Here is a 12,471-nt window from a genome sequence, read left to right as displayed (position 1 = left end):
TGATTTTCAAAAGGAAGGACATGGTGGGTGTGGATAACAGGGAACTCGCTCCAACTAATGGTCCATTAAGTTTCTTGTGTCGCTTGTTAATGGGCTGGTGGGGCTAGGGGGGAAGCAAGGATGGAATTTTCAATTGGGAAATCGACAAAAATGGTGCATGTTAGTGCAAAGCTGTTGGGTTCAATGAGTGGAGAAATGAAGAAACAGTGAAAAGTATTGCGACCTGTGGGGTTTTTCACTGGATGATTACCTCTCATGTGGCCACTTTTTCTGTGCAGTGAGGCTACTGGGCCTCGGAGATGCTGCCTGCTCTCTTCAGCAAGGTAATGATCAGCCCCATCACTGCTGCCATCTGCCTTGGTCATGCTCCGCGGGCAACACCCACCTCCTGGAGACCCCAGTGCCAGTAAAACGCGTCAAGCTCAACTCTACCCCAGCTGGTCCCAGTTATTATCAATTATTTTGCTTTTTATTTCAGATGGCATTTAATTTTCTCAAAAGCAAACCTACTAAACAGAATTGTGCCTGACTTTTGTTTTGTGTTTCAAAATTATACCAAATTCAAACAGCAATGTTGTTGGGCTGACTTTTTTTAGTTTTCAATTTCCCAAAACAATCTTTTCTTCTTCTTTGATACGCAGAAACTACCTGGACTGTTTTCCATAGCCTTTTTGAAAATTGACATTTGTTTGTCCCCTTAGGCTACAGGTAAATTTCCCTTAGAGTGCTTGAAGTAGCAATTCATATCATGTTATTTTATTAATTCTAGTTTCAAAACCAATCATGCCCAGGCTTGTTGATTTTAGATGGAGTTTTCACATCAGAGACAGAAGTGCTTGCAGTCAGAGGTAACTTCCACATCTCCCATATTCAAACACTTCATCTCGAAAGATAACAAATGGCCTGAATGCCTTTCAGAGTGTTGATTTTAACCAAAGTCTTAGTCCAAACTTATCACTGTGCTGCGCTTTAATTCTCAAAACTGCTGTATTCACACGGAGCTGAAAACCATTGTCACCTGTTCTGACCAAAAGCCCAACAGGTTAATGTGTCCAATCATAACTAAATTTAGAAACTTAAAATTAATTATGCCCAATATACATTAAGCAATATGAAAGTTGTGTGGTGAATTTTAAAAATCAACTGTCAGCAGAAAGAGTTAACCTAGCTACTTGTTTGGAGGGGGCAGAGAAAACTGTGCTCGCTGTTGCGTTACTTTTTTCAATACTTTTTTAAACTTTTCCATGGGAAAAATTTTCCCCTGTTTTTGGGGGGGGGTGGTGGGAGGAGAGAGTGTGGGAGCAGCCGCAGGCGGGCGCGCCTCTGATCAGCGCCCCCATTATATGCGCTCCCTTTGTGGGGGGTGGGGGATTCCCTCAGCTGGGAGTGCGCTCTTTCGCGCATGTGCGCAAAAGAGTGCACGGATCTTCCTGAGGCTAAGTGCTGCCTCAGGGAGATCAGCTCTGATTTAAAACTTTTAATAAACATGTTTAATAATTTTCCCTGCCATGTCCCCTCATATGACACTGTCACATGAGTTGGGACATGTTCATAAGTTTTATTGAAACCTTTCTTAAAAATTTAAATACCCTCATGAAACCTCATCCCATCCTTGGATGAGGCTTCATGCTTTTTCCAAAGCCCGCCAGGGCTCCCAGCCTGCCCGCCAACCTAAAGGTTGGACAGGCAGGTCCATTAGCGACCTTGATTAGTTTTTCAATGGCCTCAATAGGCCGTTGACAGGTTGGCGGGCGCACAGCTGACTCAGCTGCACCCCTGCCGACCTGAAAATGGAAATGACGTGGGGTGACGTCGGGAGTTCCACCCTACATCATCCCACATCATTTTACAAGGTCCCGCCCTTGCTTGCCAACCGGAAAATCCTGTCCTATATCTCTCTTATTTATCCTTTTTCTGTGTTAAAACCAATTTTTTAGCAGTATTTTTCAACTGTGGAGTGAAGTGCTTTGAAAAGTTCAATTTGAATGTCACCGTTTCAAGCTGAACTTTATATTTTGAGAAACAAACGATAGAGCTTTTTCACAGTTGTACAAGTACACGTTAATTCATACATAAAGGCTTGCTTTCACTTAGTAACTTCAATGTTTAATTTTTCTCAGCATGGAAGCTCGCAGTATTTTAGATTAAATTTAGATCCAAACTTTTTTGCTTCTTCCTCAAACCAATTTTATTTGAATTTCTGGTGTTTACAAAGAATACCCTGCTTCAACATTGATGCTGTTTCAAAGGTATGGTATACTCTCAGCTGGGCAAAAGTACTACTTCACGGGTTTAGGGTAATGATCGTGAATGGTGGCAGTGGAGAAGTCAGAGTTGACTAATGTTAATTGCTGATGGCGTCCATTATCAACAGTGCAGCCTACTCATCTCCCACCACCATGGGAGGCCTGCTGGGGTCACTGGGGATCTGGAGTTACTTTCCCAGGTACCTGATACACCACTGCAACAGGCATCCTAGGCCACTGTCTTAACTTTCAGTGGAGACCTGTTTGATGATATCTAGGACCTTGTGAAAATCAATATTCCTTTGCTCTGGGATGCTTTGAAGGTCGGCCTCTACCTCTCTGTGTGAGCCTTTGGCCAAAGTGTCCATCTCTCACTTTAACTCTAGAGAGCATGCAGCTAGGCGAACCTATTTAAGGTCATCTTTCTCAACTCCAGTTGTGAGATCTTAAAAATTTCCCATTTTGGTGTGAGGAGCTGTGGGCCGGTGTTCATATCCACAGTTACATATCCACTGTCACATCCAATTCTACTTACAAAGCCCTAACCTCATCAGGGGAAAGGGACCAGTGCAAGATTGTGATTTTGACCACTTCCCTGAACCCAGTGGACAAGGATGGTTCTTCACAGTTTCTTACATCCCCTTCTGTCTTCATTTTGATCTTAGTGCCTCCAGTTCATGTGACCACACACACTGAGATTCCCTTATCATATGGAGCATAAGGGCTTTCAGCTATATTTTTCCAGCAAAGGTTGGAGTCCCTCACCTTGGTTTTGAAGACAGCAGCCAGGACTACCCACAGTTGACCAATTTATGTCTGAAGCTGTTTAATTTTAGCTAAACAGCAAGGAGTGGTCTACTTCACAGGCGGCAACACTTTGTTGCCGAAAGCTCCCTTAAAGTCCGCTTTGCATTTTACAACTCCTCACCTCACCTGGTGTCTCCAAACTCTCATTAACATACTTTATTTCTAGGGGCTGGTAGGTTACCCTGTGTCGATGACTTGTTTGAATTTTTCCAACTAATGAATACAAGACAGGTACCCAAGATGTGAAGATGCTCATACTGAGGGCCTTTTGCCAACCCTTATTAGACACTTGTATAGATAAAGGGTTACATGAGGCGCCATGCTATCGACTTAGGAATGTCAACATGGAAGCCTGAGCCAAGACGACATTTCTAGGGACTGTTTGTGTTTTTCCAGAGAGAGAAAGAAAACAGTTTCCCTGCTGGGGTGGCCATATACTATACCTACTAATTCCATAAAAATTCTAAAATAAAAACAAAATGCTGGATAAACTCAGCAGGTATAACAGCATCTGTGCAGAGAAAGAGTTAACGTTTCAAGTCCGTATGACACTTCAGAGCATAAAAATTCTATACTTATTCTGAAAAATATCATTTGTTAAAGGTCCCATTGCTTACATATCTAATATGGAACTATTCTGTTCTCTAGCACTACCTAGTATTCTAACATTTTCCCCTTATTCCTCTTTTCTACTTCTATATTCTGGTGCCCAGTCCCCCTGTGGATTTAGTTTAAACCCTCCCCAACCACACTAGTGAACCTGCCTGGAAGTGCAATGGCTCCAATCCTGTTGAGGTTCAACCCATCCCTTTTGAATAGGTGTTTCCTGCTCCAGAACTGGACCCAGTGCCCCAAGAACCTGAAGCCCTCCCTCCTGCACTATGGTTCAGGTCACACATTGAGCCTTGCTATCTTCCTATTTCTATTCATCCCCGTGCATGTCACTGGGCATCATCCAAAGATTGCTACCTTTGAAGTGCTTTTTAACTTCAATAGTAACTTTCAGAAGAAAATGGAGAGCATAAATAAATAGGAAAAATTTGGAGGGCTATGAGGAAATAGTGGAGGACAATGACTAATTGGGTAACTCTTTCAAATAGCTGGCACAAGCATGATGGGCTGAATGGCCTCCTGTGTCTAGTGAGTCTATGAAATAACTTTAGAATCTACTTTAAATAATCTATAATTCAAAATATTAGAGGTCAGAGGTTGATGTTTAATGTCACGTGTATTTTGTTCCTTTTCTTCCAAATGTTGTGTATTTCTGTTTTAGAATCACTGCTGCAACACACATTCATGATGCCAGCAGCCGATCCCATGCCATCTTTACCATCCATTACACTCAGGTTTGCCAAATGCTGCATTGATGTGTTTTAGTCTGTCTCCTTCAGTTTGCTTTCTAAACAGTATACACCCTTTCAACAAATGTTAATTCCATTTTTTCAAATTGTGCCCCTTCAGCCAAGGGACTGTGATTTTGTGACTAGCTTGTTCCTCGCACAAGAGAAACACTCTTCAAATCATCATTCAAGTCCAAAATTTTTTTTACTGAAAACCATAGTTACACCTTTACCATGTATTGTATTTGACAGTCATGTGCTTAGAACAGGAGTTGGATATTTAGCCCCTCATGCCAGTTCCACCATTCAGTTAAATCAAAGCTGATCAGTACCTTAACTCTATTTAACCCCCTTTGCTCCATATCCCTTTTTACATTTATCTAAGAAAAAACTATTGATCTCCGCTTTGAAATTTTCAATTGACAGGACCTCAACAGTCTTTTAGAGTGATGGAATTCTAGATTCCTATACCCTTTGTAGGATGAAGTGCTTCCTGTCATCACCCCTGAACAACCTGGCTCTGATTTAAGGCTGTGCCCCCTTAGCATGGCCTCCCCCCACTAGGGGAAATAGTTTCTCTCTATCAACCCTATCAACTCCTTTAAGCACCTTAAATACCTGAATTAGGTTGCCCCTTAATCTTTTACTCTTAAGGAAATATAAGCCTAATCTATGCAATTTGTCCTCATAATTTAACCCTTATGGCCCTGGTATCATTCTGATAAATCTACGCTGCACCCCCTCCAAGACCAGTATATCATTCCTAAAGCTAGGTGCTTGGAACTGTACATAATATTCCAGATATGTCTAAAAGTATGGAACAGCTCTCAAGGGGAGATTTTTCTCTTCGCTGTGCATGGGGAATGCTTTTGAGAGGAAAAGGGGATCTTTAATGGAGGTCTCAATTCCATTATACCAAGGATTTCCTGGGGACCCATAATTGGACATAGTTAGGATTAGATGTGGTTCCCCTAGTAGGCATAGGCCAGTCATAGTCTTCAAATCATACTGCAGGTTATTTCGACACCACCTGGCTCATTTTCTGCTGAACTCACCCATAAGATTACCCAGAAATAGAGGGAAAACTAATAGTGGTACTGGGACCCTCTGCAGACTTACCCTCTGATCTTCCTCTCCCTCCTCGTGATTTCTGATTTCTGCTTGGTGGCTCCCTGAAAACCCATGCCAAGATGAGGAACTTGCTATCTACTGACCATAGGTATGATTTAATGTCCTAGCCCCCTTAGACACTAAGAATGATAGAATGATGTGGCAAAACTCTGTGTTACCTCACTGCACTTGTCTCATTGTTAAAATATATATTTTCACCTTTCTCAACCCTTTATTTATTCTTGATCAAACAAATAACAGGTGTTTTTTTTATTTTACAAAAACTTATAAGTTTGTGATTTGTTTATTTTGTGGTCACTAATCAAAGTCTAAGTTCAAATCCAATCTTGGGCATTCTTGAGGTGTTATCAGTGTTATTCCTTAATTGTCACTGGGAGTAGTGTGTGAGTAACGTGTAGAAAGGGCTGGCTTTCCTGTTTTCCTTTCCTCTGTGCAGCATCCAAACTTGTTGACCCACATGCAAACCCTGCTTGAAATGGAATTGAAGTTCTGCTCTGGTTTAGAATGAGATGTTTTAATATTCTGCTAAAACTCAAGTGGTAAGAATGGTCGGGTATGTTATACTTTATCAACAAACTTGCAATAATTCATCTTTAGGCCTTCAGTAAAGGTTTTTCTGTTTAAAGTGCTAAGAGGGTTCAGCAGAGAAATAACTCCCTCTGGTGAGTGGAGCCTGGAAAAAGGGGGCATAGCCTTAAAATTAAAGCTAGGCCCTTCCGGAGTGAAATCAGGAAGCACTTCTTTGCATAACAGTTAGTGGAAATCTGAAACTCTCTGCCCCAGAGGTACATAGGAGCTTTCAAGTCTTGGATTTTTATTGGGTAAGGATATCGAAGGATATGGAACAAGGGAAGTAAATAGAGTTAAGGTGCTGATCAGCCATGATCTAACAAAATGCTACAGCAGACTCAAAGGACTGAATAGCCTACTTCTGTTCCAATGCGTGTATTTCTTTTGTACCGATATATTTGTCAATCAAATATGACCAAGATTTAAAAAAATTAAAGATACAAAGAGTTTGCTCAGTGAGTCTTTTAACTTCCACTATAAATATTAAATAAATTGTTTGGTAATGTAACTTAATGTAACTCCATTTCAATATTTTAGGCGACATTGGAGAATCATCTTCCATCAGAGATAGTTAGCAAAATCAACCTTGTTGATTTGGCAGGCAGGTGAGTCTTTGGGTATTATGTATTTTTTAAGAAATGACTAATCCGTAATAATGCAGTTTTTGTAGTCTGCAATCTTCTAATTGGTTGGTGGGTTGATTTGGTGGGTGGAACCTGATGCACGCAGAGGCATGTGGGGCACGTAAAGGACTGGAGCGTATGACACACATGTGGCTGCCAACAGTTGGTCATGTGGGAGGGTGGCTATTGCAGAAAAACAACAGCAGAAGGTAGGCAGAGGAGAAGATGATGTTGGGAGAGGGGGTGGATGTCGGATGGAATGGTAGGATGGCATAGAAAGGATGGAAAAGGCATGGCATGAGGAGAGAATAGCCTGGGATGGATGGGATGGAGATGGCATGGGAGGATTGGAATGGCATGAGAAGGATGGAATGACATGGGATGGGGATGGCATGTGTGGGGTGGCATGGGAAGGATGAAGTGACAGGATGAAATGGCATGAGGGTGGGGATGACATGGGTTAGAAATGGCACAGGAGGAGTGGGAGGAAGGGAATAGCATCAGAGGGAATTAAATGGAAGGGTGGGAAGGGAATTGGGAGGGGATGACATGGGAAGGATCGAATGGCATGTGATGGAAATGGAATGTTTAGGAGGAGATGACATGGCAGTGGTGGCATGGGAAGGATAGAATGGGTGAGAAGGATGACATGGGAAGGATGGACAATCAGAATTGCAATGGGATTGATCCAGGAAGGTACCCAGGAACCCTCCCCACTGCTCCTTGCATTAAGGAGTGAAGCTGAGATCCTGTTCCATTTTGTGAGTTAGCACAGCTTTGTGTTTAGTTCAGGCATAACCAATCCTGTTGAATTTTAATTAGATGATTTTCAAGTGTCAGCCAAGGAACCACTGCTTGCAGAGAGGTTTGGTGGGAGTGTTGGGGGGAGAGGGGTGGGGGTGGTGGCAGTCAGGGTCTATGTGGAAATGTAGTGGGTTGGGGATTGCATGAGACGATTGGCACGCGATGGAGGTGGCATGGGAGGGAGGGTTGTCATGGGAAGGATGGAATGGCATGTACCTTTAAGCTGCATAGTGACATCACTATGACATCATCATGTGTAAGACTGGGGGATAAAAAGGTACAGCCTCCATATTAAATGTTCACTATCACCTGTGATCTCTACTGCAGATGATCTCTGCTGCAGATGTTCACTACTGTCTGTGACACCGTATCAGAAATACTTCATGTATACCTTATGAATCAGGCAATATAGTCAAGGAATCAGCCTATGTAACTGTTAGGACTCAGACTAGATCAAGGCCTGTACAGAGCTGTATATTGTTGTTGCTAGTAATAAACTTCATGTAACTGTGTTTGACCATAACCCTTGTCTGTCTCAATATCTTGCTTAGCATAGATACAGATCCTTCTGAGGTCTACATCAAGACCCTCAACATATATGGTGACAGCAGACCGTAAGAGACACAACAAACAGAATATATTCCCTATTAAAGTGCTAGATTGATCAGGCATATTCTGAGTTAACAGGGTCTTGCTTGCACTCATTAATGGTTAAAAATCAAATTATTCTTTGAATCTGTCTTTTTGTTTTCAAAAAGATGCTATTTTAAAAATCTTAATCATGTTAAGGAAGTAGTTAAAGATAAGCAAAAAAACCTATTGGTTTTTAAGAGTGCAAGAAGCAGCCCACATTTGAAACAATTTTCACTGCATTCCCCAGGAAATTTATACAATAGCTTCCTACTCTTAAAAACAGACTGAAACCAGACTCAGGCATGGAACTAGTATGTACAGGTATAATTGGCAGCCAATAAAATCAGAATCTTATTAACATAGTTACCCAATCATTTCACACATTTGAGTTCAGCTCTTGTATTTTTCAAATGGAAAATTCTTACATTTGTATGAGTTGAACAATTTAAGTCACAGCAGTATTAAACTGGCCAATATTTAACCCTCAACCAACATCACCAAATTAGATTATTTTGAGATTATTACATTGCTATTTGTGGGGCTTGCTGTGCACAAGTTGGCTATTGAATTTCCCATATTATAACGGTGACTTCATTTCATAGGCTGTAAAGTGCTTCAGGACATCCCGAGATCACAAAGGTGTAATATAAACTGTAGAGCTTTCTTTTCTTTGCACAACTCTGGAAAAAAGAACACTGCATGTAGTGCCAAATTACTCAAAGCAATTTCTATGTGTATGTTGCTCAGTTTCCATGGGAACAGGGAAGTAAAATAGTATGGTCTTTGTGGTTACTATGAAACCAGCAACATTATAAGTTGCCTCCTTAAGGTGTAAATGCACAGTTGGAGCTACTCAAAAGGTGTAATTTATGTAGGATCATTTTTAAAGTATTTTTATTACTAGCTCTTGAAATAGATCATACGAATGCCAACTTTACAAATGGTGAGACGACGACCTTATTTGTATGGGTGTAATATTACTATATTCCTCTTAACATTGCTTTAAACCTTCCATACTGCTGCTGGTGTTTTCTGTTCTCTACCTCACCATCTACCTGGAGATACTTGCCATCACTCTGTATTCAGCGATTAAAAGTTACAGCAGCTGGAAGGAACTCCAAGGGCGGAATTTGCCCTGAAATTGGGTGGTGGGGGAAAAAAAAGCAGCATTTGACCCGTTGATGGCAATGCTGGAATTTTACCCCATATCGTGTGGAACATTACAGAGGCATAGATTTTACATTGTCATGGAGAGGCGGGCGAATCAGATGCCACCCCAACAGTGACCCAGAGTTTCAGTAATTCGAGCACCATATTTAAGAACCACCCCTGCACAGAGCTAGCACTTTCCAAGGGATAGGAAGCTGCTGGGAACTGATGGCTGCCGAAGGGAGGAAACATGCTGCCCCCCAAATTTAATAACGTTTCCCTTGAACACTTACTGGATGCAGTGGAGGCCCACCGTGATCTCCTCTACCCCCACTTTGGTCGAAGTCCAGCAAGCAAGGTCACCAATCCAGCATTGGGCGGGGGGCGGTGGCAACAGTGGTCAGTGCCAATGTAGTCCAAAAGAGGCCACCCCGTGCCGAAAGAGGATGAATGATCTCCCCCATTCCGCCAGGGTAAGTCATTGTTCTTCACTCATGGCTTTCGCACTCACAAACCCATCACACATCCAGAGGGATTTGACTCACTGCCAGCTCAAAGGACATCACCACTCACCCTCACATACATAGCTTTACCTGCCCTATGGATCGTGTCCTCATCCCATCCATGGCACCACTCATCACCCACACATGCCAGGCATCCTTCTCACCTGGCCTGACAGGTGTTCTGCTTACACTTTCTCCATCTGTCTTCATGCAGGACAAGCTGGCACACACAAGGGAGAAGTCCCAGACTGGTGGAGGAATGCCCGACCTTGAGGTCCTGACACACTTTGAAAACAGAGTAATTCAGCTGGCTGGTGAGGATGTGGGCGGTGAGGTCGGTGGCACCAACCAAGTGAGGATCCGGCACTGCAACATCCATCAGACAACCATGCTGTGAGTGATGTGTCCTATTTCACAGTCCTCTGCCATGCATTAATCACCTCTCCTTTCTTTCGCAGGCACATCTGGGAAGCAGCCGAGGGGGTCCATGAGCCAGGTCATCGATTCCAGCCCTGAGGACAACACAAAAGAGGAATCCGCAGACGCCGACATTGAAGACCCGTCACAGCCTCACCCACACCCTCCGCCAACGCAGAGACACAAACTTCAGTGGGATCTAGTTCCAGAGTAGCCTTGAGGTCACAATTTGGTGAGCACATCACACTGTCTGATCCACAACAGGCAGAGGGAGGGACATCCCAGGGTGCCAGCACTTGAGGGCCAGGAACCTACCGAGTCTGAGTCAGATGATGAGCCTCTGGATTCGGTAAGACCTCAGTCGCTGGAGCTGCAAAGACAAGCTCAGGAATATCAGGAAGGGGTGTCCGCTGCACTCCTCAGATTGCAAGGCGTGATGGAGGATTCTGTCCACCTTAAAATAGAAATGACAGCGCAGACATACCACTGCACCGAGGTCAACACTGGTAGGGAGGCATCTACCGTGGAGACCTTGGTCCAGGACAATGGGCGTGCGCTGCTGCAGGAGCTGCACTCCATCACAGATGCCAGAAAGTGCCTCAAACAGTGTCATTGTGTGGGGAGGGGCATCTCAGGCTCACTCCAGCTGCCCCTTCATCTCAAGGAGTCAGCTCATAGGCAGGATGATCAGCAGGTGCACACCCTGGGGCCATCCATCCAGGTGACTCCAGGAATGTCCGGCCCATCCGAATCCTCTCTTTCTGTGACCCCAATAGCTCCAGCTCTGCAGCCAGAGGAGGTTGGCGCTGTGACACAGCAGGACCCTGATAGCAGGCCAAAGCCCTCCTCCAGGTCTCCGTCCTCCAAGGTCATCACAGACAACAAGGCGAGCAGTCAGCAGGTCGCCTTCACCTCTGCTGTGTATGTCGGGGATGTAGCGGCGGGGTTAGAAAGGTCAAGAAGATTTAGTTGACAACATAGACAGAGGTGTTAATCACAGGATCACAGAATCACACAGTGCAGCAGAGGCCCTTCAGCCCATCAAGTCTGCACAGACACGTGAGAAACATCTGACCTACCTACCTACCTAATTCTATTTACCAGCACTTGGCCCATAGACTTGAATGTTATGACGTGCCAAGTGCTCATCCAGGTACTTTTTAAAGGATGTGAGGCAAACTCCACCCCCCCCCCCCCCCCCCCCCCCCCCCCCCCCCACCCCCCCCAAGGCAGTGTATTCCAGACCGTCCCAACCCTCTGGGTAAAAAAATTTTTCCTCTCATCCTCCTAAACCTCCTGCCCCTCACCTTGAACTTACGCCCCCCTTGTGACTGACCCTTCAACTAAGGGGAACAGTTGCTCCCTATCCACCCTGTCCATGCCCCTCATAATCTTGTACACCTCGATCTGGTCGCCTCTCAGTCTTCTCTGCTCCAACGAAAACAACCCAAGTCTATCCAACCTCTCTTCATAACTTAAATGTTTCATCCCAGGCAACATCCTGGTGAATCTCCTCTGCACCCCCTCCAGTGCAATCACATCCTTGTACTTAAATGTTGACCATAGTAAATACACTGCCAAGGATGTCTCCTTGTTATGGTGAGCAGTGTTTGTGTCAATCAAAGATGAAACTTTGGTTCCTCCACAAAGTGAAGGCTAGTGCCACAGTCCAGGGACTCTCCTCTGTGCAGTGTGTTACCCTCAGAGCACAGTGGTTGTCCAGATTCAAAGTCAAAGTCAGTCTCCAGATCAGTGATGCCTGCACCTTAATGTTGCTTGTGCTTGCTGCAAGAATCTCGAGCCCAAGCATCACAGGGTTCCGTGATTCCGTGATGGTCTCTGTGTGCTCTCAGCACCTGAGAGGCGGGTCTGCCCCCCCCCCCCCAACCCATCCACCCATCTTGTCAGCATTCCTGAAAAGTGAAGGTGTGGTGCTGAAGGGTGATGAAGCCTACCAAAGGATCATGTGCTGTTAAAATCTAAGATAAAAGCAAAATACTACAGATGCTGGAAATCTGAAACAAAAACAGAAAATGCCGGAAAAACTTAGGTCCAACAGCATCTGTGGAGAGAAAAACAGAGCCAATGCCCCGAGCTCACATGACTATAGGAATACATTTTATTTTTTAGCCATTTATTTTTATTTGTTTTCATTTTTATTCATTGTTTTGTCCCCACCTTTCATCCTATTTTTGATCTTTTTTCCCCACCACCGTCCCTTCCCTCTACCCCACCCCCACAAGGGTGA

At 44.0% G+C, this 12,471-nt stretch overlaps 1 protein-coding gene across 1 annotated transcript in view; it reads left to right on the top strand.

Moving 5' to 3' along the window:
- Positions 1-12,471, top strand: part of stard9 (StAR-related lipid transfer (START) domain containing 9) — a 356,364-nt gene that overhangs the window by 165,776 nt on the left and 178,117 nt on the right. The window contains exons 9-11 of the mRNA XM_041214173.1: positions 4,327-4,399; positions 6,632-6,699; positions 8,073-8,135. Of these exons, the coding sequence (XP_041070107.1) occupies positions 4,327-4,399; positions 6,632-6,699; positions 8,073-8,135 (204 nt within the window). The remainder of the gene's footprint in view (positions 1-4,326; positions 4,400-6,631; positions 6,700-8,072; positions 8,136-12,471) is intronic.

Source organism: Carcharodon carcharias, chromosome 20, assembly GCF_017639515.1.
Source record: "Carcharodon carcharias isolate sCarCar2 chromosome 20, sCarCar2.pri, whole genome shotgun sequence".
NCBI lineage: Eukaryota > Metazoa > Chordata > Chondrichthyes > Lamniformes > Lamnidae > Carcharodon > Carcharodon carcharias.
Note: the sequence above shows the minus strand (reverse complement) of the source record. Positions and strands in the feature narration are given on the sequence as shown.